Below are 13,508 nucleotides of genomic sequence, written 5' to 3'. Positions count from 1 at the left end.
AAGGAGGCCAGAGGTGTCAAAATCGACCGCTGGGCAGATATCTTCACACTGTAATAAAACATGCTCTTTCGCTTCCCTAGCTTTACCGCAGCAAGCACATGCTTCTTCCTTGTTATTGTATCTCGATTTAGAAGTGCGTGTTCTAAAACATCTTGATCTCGTTTCGAAAGGTAATGAGCTTCGTTTTTAGTTATTATAAATTGTTTCTCTTCCGATTTCGTTTTTCTCTCCTAAGTAGTTACTCATAGCAGGCCTTTGTTTTTCATTGCCGCCACCCATAAGATTATCTCAGTCTCTCTGTTTGTCCGCTTGACGTTCCTTGTTGCCATGTTGTTCACCATGCAGGTCGCATACTTGCTGGTGAGCTTCCTAGTTCTTTTCATCCACTGTGAATCAATGTTTTTCCTGTACCGTACCTTAACACTCTCCCAGCCCATTTACTTTCTTCCATATTCCTCAGTCGTTCTTCATATCAATTTTACTCTGAGCATCCCCCACTTCAAACTTGTCCTGCCCATATCATCCTGCACAGCTCACATCCACGGATGCACGGATGCGAGCGCCATCTTGTGGTGCTTCAAGTTGGCTTCCTCCGCTTTCCTCCTCGAGCTCTATTCGCTGTCGCAGTCTTTCATCTCGCTCTGCGCGCCGCGTTCGCTCTTTGATCCTTCACTGCCCTCGTTCGCTCGGTTACGCCGAGGTGGGACGGGGAACGCCGAGGCACGCCGACGCTTAACTCAGCAATAGGCACGTAGGAGCTGCGCTGTAAAATGTGGGAACTGCGCCTAGGTATCCCTGACGCGGAGAGGTTTGCGGCCGTTTGAGCTGAGCTGCACTACGCGACCACGGATAAGTACTCTGTAACAAGCCCTCTCTCTGTGCATTCCTTGTGACATAGAGGTTACAGCCCCGCGCTCATGATGTCGAGGTCAGTAGTTTGAATGCATGTCAGTAATTCGAATGCGGGGTAGCGCCCACTCAAGCTTCTTATGACAGACGGACTTCTTGGGCAAGTTGGTGCTTATGACAGCTTTTTCTGCAGCTCCCCTGTCTGTATTTCTTGAGGTAGAAATAAAATTGTCATTATTAACGTTCTTGATTGCGGTAGCAATTATTTGGACACTCCGGGCTCATTTCTGCCGTCCCCGTGATGTTCTCTCTAAAGTCCAAGGGCGATAACATCGTCGCCACGTGGAGTGTGCTTTATGTGCGAGTGAAAACGTGGGAGGGTGAGCCGACGATGGCGTTTCAATCTTGCGCGCGAAGGAGGAAAGCGGGGAGGAAGCGCACAGTTTTCCGTCGCTCGTAAGGCATCGGGGCGGAGGGGATGAAAGGGGTGGTGTCCTGCCTTGGTGGCTGCTGCGCATGGTGCGGCCGTGCGGGCCCTATCTTGAAAGCGATCTGCGATGGCGACAGAGTCTAGGTTCTTGTGCGCTGCGTTCTCGACGATTACCTCGCGCTGAAGGGCAGACGAAGCGCGAAACTAAATTCGCTCGCTGCCACTGCAGCGCTTCGTCCCACCGGCGTTTTGACACAGAGTTCCTGCGATCATCGAGTGAGATGTGCTCATGTTTGCTTGTGCGTGCGTGACACTGCGTTTGTTCATTTAGTTAGTGAGCGAATGTTTACAAATCTATATGGCAGATAAATCTACTAAACTTACTTCTGTAATTAGCTGTCTGCTAATTTTCTATCGCAGTTGATGCTTCGCCTTTCGGGGAAACTTCCACTTTCTTTTTTTTTATCTCCGTTAATATATAATTTCCGCCTTTCATTTCAGTAGTTGTTTTTTTACCTATGCTTCACCACCAAGCCTGGCACGGACGGCTCCTGACGAGGGCATGCAGCGAGACGACCCGGCGCGAAGCACGACAGTAGGGGCTTAGGTCAGCTTCTTTACCGGCTGCATACCAATGAATAATGACACATCGGTACTGCATATTTGTTGTTTTCTATGCTTCCCTTTTACGGACTCTGCATCGGTCGCTATGATCCCATTTGAACGGAATTTAAGCAGCGGTTCTAGCGCAGTGCGCATTGCCATTGGCTAGGGACGAACGGAGCAAAGCTTGTGCTCCTCCGCAGTGCGCGGCCGAAGTCCCCACATTTCTCTCTCGCAACATACGCATGCGCGTAAGCGTCGGGCAAAGGCCGCGCAGCTCTCGCATGTCTGGGCCGTTGACAGCACGGAAATACACGATTTGGCAAGGGACCCTCCCCTGTGTGCCTTGCATGGTATTGTACTCGCAGCCAAACGTCAAAGAATTAAAACAGATGGTTCATAGTGCTGCAAGTGCTACTGTGCTGTGCGGTGACAGTACGCGGTGACAGTGACCGACTGTGATTGTATGTCTGTGCTCCTTACTTTCTTTATCTCTACTTTGTTATCACTTTACCTTCCCCTCCTTTCTTTCCCCAGCGTAGGGTAGCAAACCGGATCTTCCCCTCTGGTTAACCTCCCTGCCTTACCCCTTTCCTCTCTCTTTCTCTCTCAAAGAAGTAAAGCATTAAAACGCGTAACGTGGAATAACATGATATACGACGGAAATTATCACTCTCGGAAAACTCGAAACAGCAGCATGCGATGCCAACTGCAGGAAAGTAAAGTAAGTGATCAAAATAAGAAGAAAGAACCGGCTGTGCTGTTTAGAACATCGAATGGAAAAGTTTATTTTCTTTTTTGATGTCGACCCGAATGCCCGTGACTCCGCTTGCCGCATGCAGTGATGAGCTTGCACATATAAGCCGACAAGCGCCAAATCGAACGAACGACTAACCTGTACCTTCTCGGTAATTCCACGTGGCCTTTATCTGGCTCTGTTTGTTTACGATGAGGTAGCAAGCGAGGGCCCCCAGTATCAGCGGCAGGGCTAGACAGGGCCTTGGGAGCCTGAAATGCCGAAACATGGTGCAAGATAGAACTTCAAGACAAACACGCACGATAATGCGAAAGAGCATGTGAATCGAACGCACAAGCTTCGTCTTCACTCTGATCGACGTTTTTTGTAACAGCCAGCTTACAAGAAGCGCCTCTATTTAACGATGAAATAGAAAATATCGAATCCAACGCACATCTTGGAATATATGCGGCTTTCGCAATGTCATGGTGTTGGCACGTAAAAGCCCAGAAGAACAGTAAAAGGATGAGACTTCGGTATTGCCGGGGAGGGGCACTTGGGTCACAAGGACTCCTCTTAAGCCGGCGCCTATGGTTGGTCGTCTGTGGTGCAGAGCGCGCGAATGCAGCTCCACTCATGCGGATTCTGGTTGTGTGGTTCATTACTGAAACGCGTAAGCAGGCACGGTAGTTGGGGAACAGCTACGCATTCTGTGCGACCAATAGAATTAGAGCACATGCCTATAGTGGCGCCATTCGGTGGAGCAGACTATGTGTACAAACAAATTTCGTATCATTAAGCCAGCGAAAGGAATACTAAATTTCTACAACACAGTGCTTCGCAGCGCTCGTCCGGACGAGTGAGCAGCGATGCTCACATATGATTCGCGCCCTTAGGGATAATTATTATTATTATTATTATTTGTTTTGAACACATATACACATATATACAGTTAACAGGAAAGGGAAGGCGAGGAGCAGGCTGGCAACTGCCACCGGAAGGGGCACAACGCCTGGCTACTCTTCTGAAGGGAGGTGACAGCAACACAGAAATGGAAGATAGGAAGGAAGGGAGGAAAGAGGAAAGGAAGAGCAACAGGACAAATCTAAAGACTAAAGTAGAACACAGTACACTAGCACGTTGTTCCGCCGAGTTTCGACTCTGCAGCCGGAATTAAAGTGACGCCGCATCGAACAGCCTCCACAATTATCAATCACATCCATGGCTAGTTTGCTACGCGGCTAATTGTGCGCTCCACGATGAGACGCCAAGTATAGCTGCACGCAATCACCGTTTCACTGGTAGTCGGTTCACAATATACACTACAAGGTGTTTGAACCCGCCACTTCCCATCTTCGAAGGAAGAAGCGTTAGGACACAGTACAGATCACACACAGTAGGGCCGGTCACTGAAGGTCACGCTACTACAGAATGTTGAACGTTCACGCTACAAACGTGAACCTAAGTTAGTTAGCTCTAGAAAGGTTAGTAGGGCGCGATGGGCCTGATCACGTTTAGATGCACAACAACTGGGGTATAAGCATTCCTCGAGTGTCGCACACCGCAGGCCAAGCAGGTGATAGTTTCTCACTAGCGAATGCGCTGCGCACTGAAAGCGGGACACTCAAATTTAAGGTGCTGAAGTGTCTCGTAGCAGCCACAAGACGCACAGAATGGACTTGCCACACGCCCTTGTCTGTATAAACATTCGTGCACGTTCACGCAACCAACCCTCAGCTTGAGCAGTTGTGCTCTAGCGCGACGAGGCAAGCTTTGACCACGAACAAGGGGCGGGAACGTTCCATTTGCGACACGCTGATCTGGATGCTGCTTAAGTAGGTGGCGACGTATCAGGAGACGAGCGTCATCAAGCTTGCACAGAATTTCTGGGCAGTCACAGTTGTTATGAGCGCAACTTGAAGCGAGCCGATCAGCTTCTTCATTTCCGGCGATTCCTACGTGTGAAGGTATCCATTGAGCGACGACAGATACCTCACGTGATGTAATTTTGCTCGCAGAGTCAGTAATGCTGCGCACAAGTGGGCAATCAAGCTCACTGCGTTGTAACCTGCTAAGGGCAGCACGGGAGTCGGTAAAGATGACAACTTTCGATGTAGTTAACTCCTCTTGCACGTATTTCAATGCAACATTAATCGCTGCTAGTTCTGCAGTTGTTGACGAAGCTGGATGAGGTATTTGAAATATACGTCGTACTTTAGTTGAAGGGCAGAAAAAAGCTGCAGAGGCGCCTTGACCGTCGGTGTGTACAGATGCATCTGTGAAAACTTGAAGACAATCTGGAAACTTTTCGAACATGTGAGACTGAGCCAATTGGAATATTGCCGAAACAGCCATATCAGACTTTTTGTGCATGTCAGGGAGTGTGAGGTAAATGGGAAGTACGTGTTTCGTGATACCTTTTGGAGGCGGAGACGTATCTGAAGCAGCATGTTCAGAAATGGTAGTGATATTCATAAATAAAGCCGCCATTTTTCCCATTCGAGATAACGGGCGGTTAACGAGACGATCAAGGAGCGATTGACCATTCGATGCGCGGTGCAGACGCTCGATATGATACAGAGCTCTCTGATCTGCTTGCAGCCTCAGGGGTAACTGATGCGCTTCAGTGAGTAATGCAATAGATTGCGCCTCACGAGGTAATCCAAGCATTAGTCGAAGGGCGACGCGATGATCTCGCTCCAGTTGGGACATCAAACTATGTGGTGTGCTCAAAAGTGGTAATGCGTACAGCATGCCTGAGAGTACAGATGACTGGTACACCTGAAGAGCCGTTGTTTGGTCGCAGCCAGCACCTCGAGCAGTCAAGGCGGCCACATACTTAAGGAGGGAGTGCGATTTGCGTCGTACAGATTTAACGGCAGGACGCCAAGAGATGCGATCATCCACAATTAACCCCAAATAACGGTGTTGTCGCACCCAGTTTATAGGCGTTTCGTCAAGATACAGTCGGCTCATTGTTCGACGAGCGCGTTGTTTAGGGTGATATGCTATTGCAGCCGACTTAGCAGGTGATATGAGCAGGCCAACTTCACCCAAATACTCCGAAGTAGCGTTGAGTGCTCTTTGCAAGCTTGCACGAAGCCGCGGACCAAGGTGCGAAGGGCCGCTTATCCACAGAGCAATGTCATCTGCGTAGACAACTATGCTCACAGGGAAATCAGTGTCCCGAGGCAAACGACTTGGAAGTGCGGCGAGTACGGTGTTAAACAAAAGCGGCGATAATACGCTGCCCTGTGGCACACCGGACTTCACATTTCGGTATTCACTAGTTACTCCTCCGACAGGCACTTTCATACGGCGCTCCGATAGAAAATTATGCACAAATTGTAGCAGACGACCCGAAATTCCCGCGGTTGCAAGAGCGAAAATAATCGCCTTATGCGGAATTGAATCGAAAGCTTGCTGTATGTCTAGGAAGAGCATGTAGGCAGAGTGCTTGTTTTCTTTAGCAAATTCGAGTGCTGAGACAAGGTCTGATATGCTGTCCAGAGCCGAACGGCGGCGCCGAACGCCACTCATGACATCAGGGAAAAAATTCAGCTCCTCTAGCCTGACATCTAAACGAAACAAGACCATTCGCTCCATTAACTTGATGACATATGAAGTTAGGGATATTGGTCGGTAGGACCGACCATTGTATATGTAACGACTGCTCCCCCCCCCCCTTATGTAATGCCCTAAGCCAAGGGCCTTTAAGGGTAAATAAATGATGATAATGATGACTTAAGGTGCCTTGCAGGACTCCCTGGCTTTAAAATTGGTATTACCACGGACGATTTCCATTCAGCAGGGAATACACCGGCTCTCCATACTTCATTATACTCGTCCAATATACGGTCATGGAAACTCTTATCAACGTTCCGCAATGCTTGGTACGTCACACCATCTTCGCCTGGAGCAGTGCGGCGTTTGGAGAGGCTCAGCGCGTGTCGCAGCTCCTCAAGAGTGAAATCTGCCTCATCCATCTGGCAGGCTGGACCGTATGGAGCGGTTATGGTGCTGTGACTTGTCAAAGAACGAAGGTCGCTAATTGTGGTGTCACTGGATGCAGAAGAGACGAAAATCTCTGCGAATGCCTCCGCTATTACTTTTGGTGACTGGTCAGTCGCTATGCTCAATGCAGCCGTAGGATTCTTGCAGATTTGAGGAGTGCGGAGAGCCTTCAGTATGCGCCATACATTTCCAAAACCACTTCCAGTGTGCAACGAACTACACAAAGCTTCCCAGCTCTTTCGACGAAGCTGTTTTGTATGCCGCCGTATGGCTGCATCAATGCGATTGTATATAGTCCAGTCGGTGCGTCGTTTAGAGCGCTGTGCCCGTCTATAAGCTCGCCGTCGGCATGCGCGGAGCCGCAAAAACTTTAGATCGGGATTTGGTTTGCCGATACTCCGTCGTCGTTGAACTGTCGCTTTTCGTAGGCACTCACTCATAAGTTTAAATAGGCTGTCTTGAGATGGTGCCTCTGAGATCAGCTGTCGGAACTTCTCCCAGTTAGTCACTGTATAAACGACATCCTGGCGACCCGAAGTATGTGTTGGTGTTAACCAAATGGGTAGGTGATCTGAGCCCCACGGGTCGGGTTCACATGACCAGGCTAAGCACACATCTCTCGTTGATATCGCAAGGTCTATAGTGGAATACTCCTTTCCTCTACCTATAAATGTAGGTGAACCGCCATTCAGTAATTGGAGATCATTCTTGATAATGATCTCGTTAATCTCTGTCCCACGATTGTCTTGGGGACGGCTACACCATCGTGGATGGTGGGCATTAAAATCTCCGCATAACACAAACGATGCACCACACCGAGACACTAAGCTCTCAAGTAGCGAGGTATCGGAAGAACGTGTAGGCCTGTTGTATATGCTTGCCACCGTCGTACACACACCTCTGAGGCTCACAGTAACAGCTACACACTCAAACTCATCGTCACAGATGCCGTCTGTGTCAATAACCGCGAAGTCCAAGTCAGCACGAACGTACACTGATGCTTTTGAAGCATTGCGCGTATGCGCCTCCTCCACACACTGGAAAGAGCCACAAGCTGGTTCCGCGCATCGAGTGTTACTGTGGACACCCACGAAGCCTGGCAATCGATATTCGTCTTTCCTTACGTTAGTTTCCTGAAGCGCTATAACGTCTGGTGGAGTCTTCATAGCGATGAGTCGAAGGACTAAATCCGCGTGCCGCGGTCGCATCGACCTGACATTCCATTGCAGCACAAAGGGGCGAGGCTGCTGACAACTGTTGGAATTGTTTCCGGTAAAACGGCTAGCGAAGGCCATTGAGGACAGGAACGAGTGCCTCCAAAAGTTGCTCTGCTGCTGACGCTGCTGGTGTCTGGCGACCGGCGATTAGAGATCTGATGACGTCGACAAGCATCTTTAGAAGATTGACAAGTTGCACATTGTCGTTGGCTGATACCGGTTTAGGTAATGTGTTTGCAGTGCTTTCCACCGTGGTCGAAGTCTTTGTAGATACTTGTTCCGACGGTTTCGATGGAAGCGCTGGCCACGATGTGTCTGAGAGGCAGAAGTTCCGCCCCCCTACTTTCCGATGCGTTGTGTCTTTGTCACTCTTTGAACGCGCTGCCTTTCCAGTCGCTGGGGCAGCACTACGGCGACGGGAGCTTTCATCTCCTGCTGCCTTCTTTTTGGCTTTCTCTTTTAGTGCCTTTAGTTTATTCTTCAATGAGGGACATCCTTTATCTGTTGCCAAATGTTCACCATTACAGTTAGGGCACCGATATGCCTGACTTTCACAGGAATCTACATGGTGATTCCCACCGCATTTGGCAGAGACCAGATCTCTGGTGCAAAATCCCTGAACATGACCAATCTTAAAACATTTATGGCATTGCAAAGGCCGTGCTACGAAAGGTCGAACAGGATAGCGCACAAGTCCAGCCTTTATATGACTAGGCAGCTTTCCAGAGGAGAAAAGTATCTTCATACACTTTGACGAGCCTAGCCTTCGAACGCTAATTATTTTGCATGGTGGCGTGCAAACGATCATGTTCTTAGAAACGTCGTCTTTGAGACCCAAGTCCACATCAGATACGACACCAGCTACTATATTTGAACGCTGTGGTATGTAGGGACGCGTGTGGACCCCACAGATTTCAGACAAACCAAGTAGAGTTTGCACCATCTTGTCATCAGTTGTGTCAACAGCAATGACATTTTTCCAGGGGTTCACGCGAACCTCTTGGATTAGTCCAGGGGCAAGTTTGAAGAAGAAATCATTAAGTTTCTGTCGAGAGATAGCATTCAGGCTTACCATCGCGTCGACGGGAATGAAAGCTACTGTTGTAGTCTTGATGGTGTTGTATATGACAGTCCCTTCACTTGAGGACGATGCCGGTGACGTCCGTCGTGGGCGGCGGTGCTTGACAGGTATGAAAGCATCCAAATCTTCAGATCTTGAGTCAGAAAGCTCGGAATCAGTAGCGTCGGATCCTACTGCCGAACTGAGCCGCTTCCGAGCCGCGGGCGGTCTATGCTGACCGCCGGACGTGTCCAAGACCATATCTTCCATGGCAAGCTCCGCGGGGAGGATCTCCCAGCAGAGTAGAAGACTTCAGGGTTCAGCGCAAACGTCGTTGCCTGTTACTGATGCACGAAAATAAGGTAAATAGAGAAAAACTGCAGCACCAGAAGAAAACCAGCAACCGCGCACAGTAACTTCGTCGTCGTCCTCCCCGATAATTAAAGAGACAATTAGAGGATAATGCTCCTGCATTGTCCCTTTATTTGCGATAGCAATAGACCTATCCCTGCTTGAAAACAGCGTACCGTCACCGCGAGTGCTCCTCCCATCTGCCGCGCCTTTGAAGTGGGCGCCGGTTGGCAGAAAGAGGTTCATGCGACCTGTTCTCTCTGCATAAGAGCGATGCTTGTATATCAACAGCCGCGTTTGTAATTCCGTCATATTGCTATTTTTTCACGTGACAACATCCCCAAACCGTGCTCAGCCTCGAATCCCACAGTAGGCAGCCCTGCTGCAAGCTCAGCTCAGCGGCCTTGTGGCTATAGGCCTGCTGCACCTATTCCTCTCCACGGGACACCGCCTTGACCACCTGAGACAGGACTGGGTCCCGGCTGGTCGCTTGAGATACCGCAGATCTGGAGAGCACCTCCGGGTACGCGTGTTCCAGCATGAACACTTCAGCAGGTTCTGGCACAGCATCAGGCACTTCTCGCAGGGGCAGGCGGCTCAGGGCATCAGGAGGTCCCAGGTCCTTTCCCGGACGATAAACCAGCTGGTAACTGTAAGCTGCCAGCCTCAAGGCCCAGTGTATCCCTCGAGGTGATGCCTGCACAGGAACTGCCTTGTCAGGCCCCTGCAGCCCCAACAGCGGCTTGTGGTCCGTGACCACCTCGAACTTCCGGCCCCACAGATACTGGTGGAAGCGTTCGACACCGAACATGAAAGCCAAACCTTCCTTGTCCAGCTGGCTGTAACGTTGCCCTGCAGCATGAAGCCATCGAGAAGCAAACGACACAGGACTTTCTTGGCCATCTTTGTCCCTGTGTGCCAGGACGGCTCCCACACTGTACGGCGACGCATCTACAGTAAGGACGACAGGCTTGGCAGGATCGAAGTGCACCAGCACTGGAGCCTTGGTGATTAGCTCCTTGCTGCGCTGGAAGGCCCGGTCCTGCTCCTTCTTCCAGACCCATTGCTGACCATCTCGAAGTAGATGGAGCGGCTGTAGATGCTCCGACAGGTTCGGCAGAAAACTCCTGTAGAAGTTGATGAGGCCTAGGTAGCTCTGAAGTTCCTTCTTGTTCTGGGACTTAGGTGCCTTGAGCACAGCATCAACTTTGCGGGGAGCCGGGGCTAGGCCTGCCTGAGAAATGACATGTCCCAAGTACTCAACGCTGGGGGCTAGGAAAGCGCGCTTTTCCAGCTTGAGCTTGAGGCCGGCGTCCTGCAGTCGTGCCAGGACGTTGTGCAGGTTCTGCAGGTGGTCCCAGTCGTCACTGCCAGTAATCCGGATGTCGTCCAAGTACACCGCCACGTGACTAATGCCCCTGAAGAGGTTGTCCATCTCCCTCTGGAATATGGTTGGGGCCGAGGCCACGCCAAACGGTAATCACGTGTACTGAAAGAGCCCCAAGGTTGTCGATATTGTGACATACTTCCGGGAGGCATCCTGGAGCACCAGCTGCTGGTAAGCATCTCTGAAGTCGAGCTTGGTAAACTTCTGTCCACCGGACAATGTTGAGCAGAGATCTTCAATCCGGGGCAGCGGGTACTTCTCGACGGTAGCGGCGGGGTTAATGGTAACCTTGAAATCCCCGCAGATCCTGACACTGCCGTCTCGCTTGAGGACTGGTACGACGGGAGCGGCCCAATCAGATGTCTTGACAGGTACCACGATGCCCTCTCGCTGTAACCGTTGCAGCTCCTGGGTGACCCCGTCCTTCACTGCGAACGGCTGTAGGCGAGGCTTGAAAAAACGCGGCCGGGTTCCCTCAGGTACATAGATGCCAGCCGTCGTGCCGGCAAATGTGCCCACCCCTGGCTGGAACAGGGAGTTGAACTCTGTCAGGAGGCTGGGGACGTCTTGCACCACATGCAGGCTGGCTTCCTGGTACTCTGGCAGACGAACGCCCAGTGCATGAATCCACTTTCGGCCCAGCAGCGTCGGCGACGACCCCTTCGTTAATTAAAGGGGAAAGGTTGCCTCCCTGTCGCCAAAGCGAACGCTGACCTGTGCCTGACCCTGGACCTGGGAGAGTTGCCCGGAGTAGCTGCGCAGCATCACGCCCGAAGCCTCGACGGACACGCCGGGGAAAATACGCTTGAAGAGTTTTCCGGCCATTACTGACACGCTGGCCCCTGTGTACAGCTCCATAGAAATGGGGTGCCCGCAGATTTCGACGGTCAGCCTGTACGGCGGCACTGACGACGGTACAAAGCCTGTGTGCCACATGTCGAAAATCGGCGGGTCCTCGGCCACGACGTGGAGCCTGAACTTGAGCCTGCTGCCGCACGCCCCCGCCGCATGCGCCTGCGACGGCTACGCTGGCCGCGGGCTTGTCTGGTACCTGGGCTTGAATCAGGCTGCTGCTTGCTGTTCGTCCTCCCCCTTCGGCATGCACGTGCCAGGTACCCAGTTTTCCCGCACGTAAAGCATCGTGCTTGAGAGAACTGGCACTGTGAGGGGGAGTGGGCACCACCACAGCGACCACAGGTACTGCGCTTTGTCGCCAACTCGTTGACCGCCGCTTCCGCCGACGGTGAGCCAGTCGCACGGGAAATCTCGCCGGCGTCCTTGGTGGCAGCCTTCCGTACAGTGGCATGGCGGGAGCAACGGGGGGCGGTGTTTCGCCGCTCGCGGCGGCGTGGATCCATCCGTGGGTACTCGTCGCCAGTGTCACGATCCACCCGGGTTCGTGAACAAGGGAGGGCTCGAGGCACCCTCCGTTACACGGACGCTCCGCAGAGTGGTGGTACTGAACGATGAATGACCGCCGCGCAGCCGTGCTCGTCGGCGTTTATTGCGGTGCGGTGACCAATGTTGCCTGCCGAGCTTAGCAGGCCACCGAGCCTGGCGGCGAACGAACATGATGCCTAAGGGGGCGTCACATGCTTGCTACAGTAACCGTTTTACCGGCACAACAACGTAGCGTTGTTGTCGGCTGCATGCATGGTTCAGTTAAGTCAGCACGTAGTGATTTCGTAAATGTGTGCCCATTCCGTAAATCAAACAATCACAAAAACGTGTCACTATTTGAAAGAGGACATTTTGTCACAGATAATACAGGTCCTCACGGTACCGAAGTGTTACATCGCTTAAATGACTGGTCTTCGGACAAGAATTTGTGTTGCATTGTCGAGAAGGCACTAATTTGCGCCCCGTTTACACTGGAGCTTTAAACTGTATACAAGATGAACAATTTCACTGCATTGCCTTTTGGGTATTCCCCGTGGTAGAATCTATTCGGCAGTGTCAAAATATGCTAGGAGCTCAGTTGTCGTAAATGCTCAAACGAAGTTTTTTTTTTCAGCACACAGCACACATCACAGATAGCATCGAGGTACATACGCTCACTAATCATCGCGTCTCATTCTTTCTCACCTGTTCAAAAATTACGAGTGCTATCGGCGCCTGATCACAACGACTGGCCTTATTTGACGCAACACGCGTCAAGTCATGTATGCGAGATGTTTTGCTAATCGCGTGCGCACACACAGACGCACACGCACACTGCGCGCACAATGTTGTCCATTTCTTTTCGGAAAGATGAGCTGATATCGTCGCTGTTTCTCGCCGCACAATTTACCTCAACAAATTTGGCGCACTTCCATGGAAATGAATTCCGATATTCTTCATCGCACAATCCACCACAGGCCACCTCGTGTTCACGTTCGCAAGTAACGAACGCCAGCGTCGCCAGATTTTCATCCCGCTGTTTAAAACACGCCGATGTTCTCCGACACAAAATACTACTAATCTCGCTGGCAGGAGAATTCTGGAGGTTCACGTTAAAAAAAAGAAAGGAAAACACGCGTCCGCGTGGCACCCACTTACACAAAGCACTGCGCAACTGCACCACGCAGAAAGCCGGCAGCGGCTGTGTTTTCCCAACCAGTGTGCACCGGCGACGCCACGCTGTCACATCGCCGGCGAGGTGTGACGTTCCCCAGGAGAGGTATATTACCCGGACAAACCAGCAGAATCCAGGCACTATTTTTTGCGTTATCATACAGGTTTTTCCCTCCTAATTTCTTTCTTGCCATTCTTGTAAACCTTCACGGTGTTTTTTCCCCCCATTCATTGCGTCCAATTCGCTGTCCCTGTTTTTTTTTTCACTTTCTTTTTTGTAACCACTGGTTGTATATTTATATTTACAA

General features: G+C 51.1%; 1 protein-coding gene across 7 annotated transcripts in view; it reads right to left on the bottom strand.

The window, feature by feature from the left end:
- LOC142588487 (lactosylceramide 4-alpha-galactosyltransferase-like) overlaps positions 1 to 13,508 on the bottom strand; it is a 61,935-nt gene that overhangs the window by 22,054 nt on the left and 26,373 nt on the right. For 6 of the 7 annotated variants that reach the window (XM_075700288.1, XM_075700294.1, XM_075700287.1 and 3 more), the window contains one exon: positions 2,778 to 2,890. In XM_075700288.1, the coding sequence (XP_075556403.1) occupies positions 2,778 to 2,890 (113 nt within the window). The remainder of the gene's footprint in view (positions 1 to 2,777; positions 2,891 to 13,508) is intronic. The other variant, XM_075700293.1, reaches the window with a different exon arrangement.

Source organism: Dermacentor variabilis, chromosome 7 (assembly GCF_050947875.1).
Source record: "Dermacentor variabilis isolate Ectoservices chromosome 7, ASM5094787v1, whole genome shotgun sequence".
Lineage (NCBI taxonomy): Eukaryota > Metazoa > Arthropoda > Arachnida > Ixodida > Ixodidae > Dermacentor > Dermacentor variabilis.
Note: the sequence above shows the minus strand (reverse complement) of the source record. Positions and strands in the feature narration are given on the sequence as shown.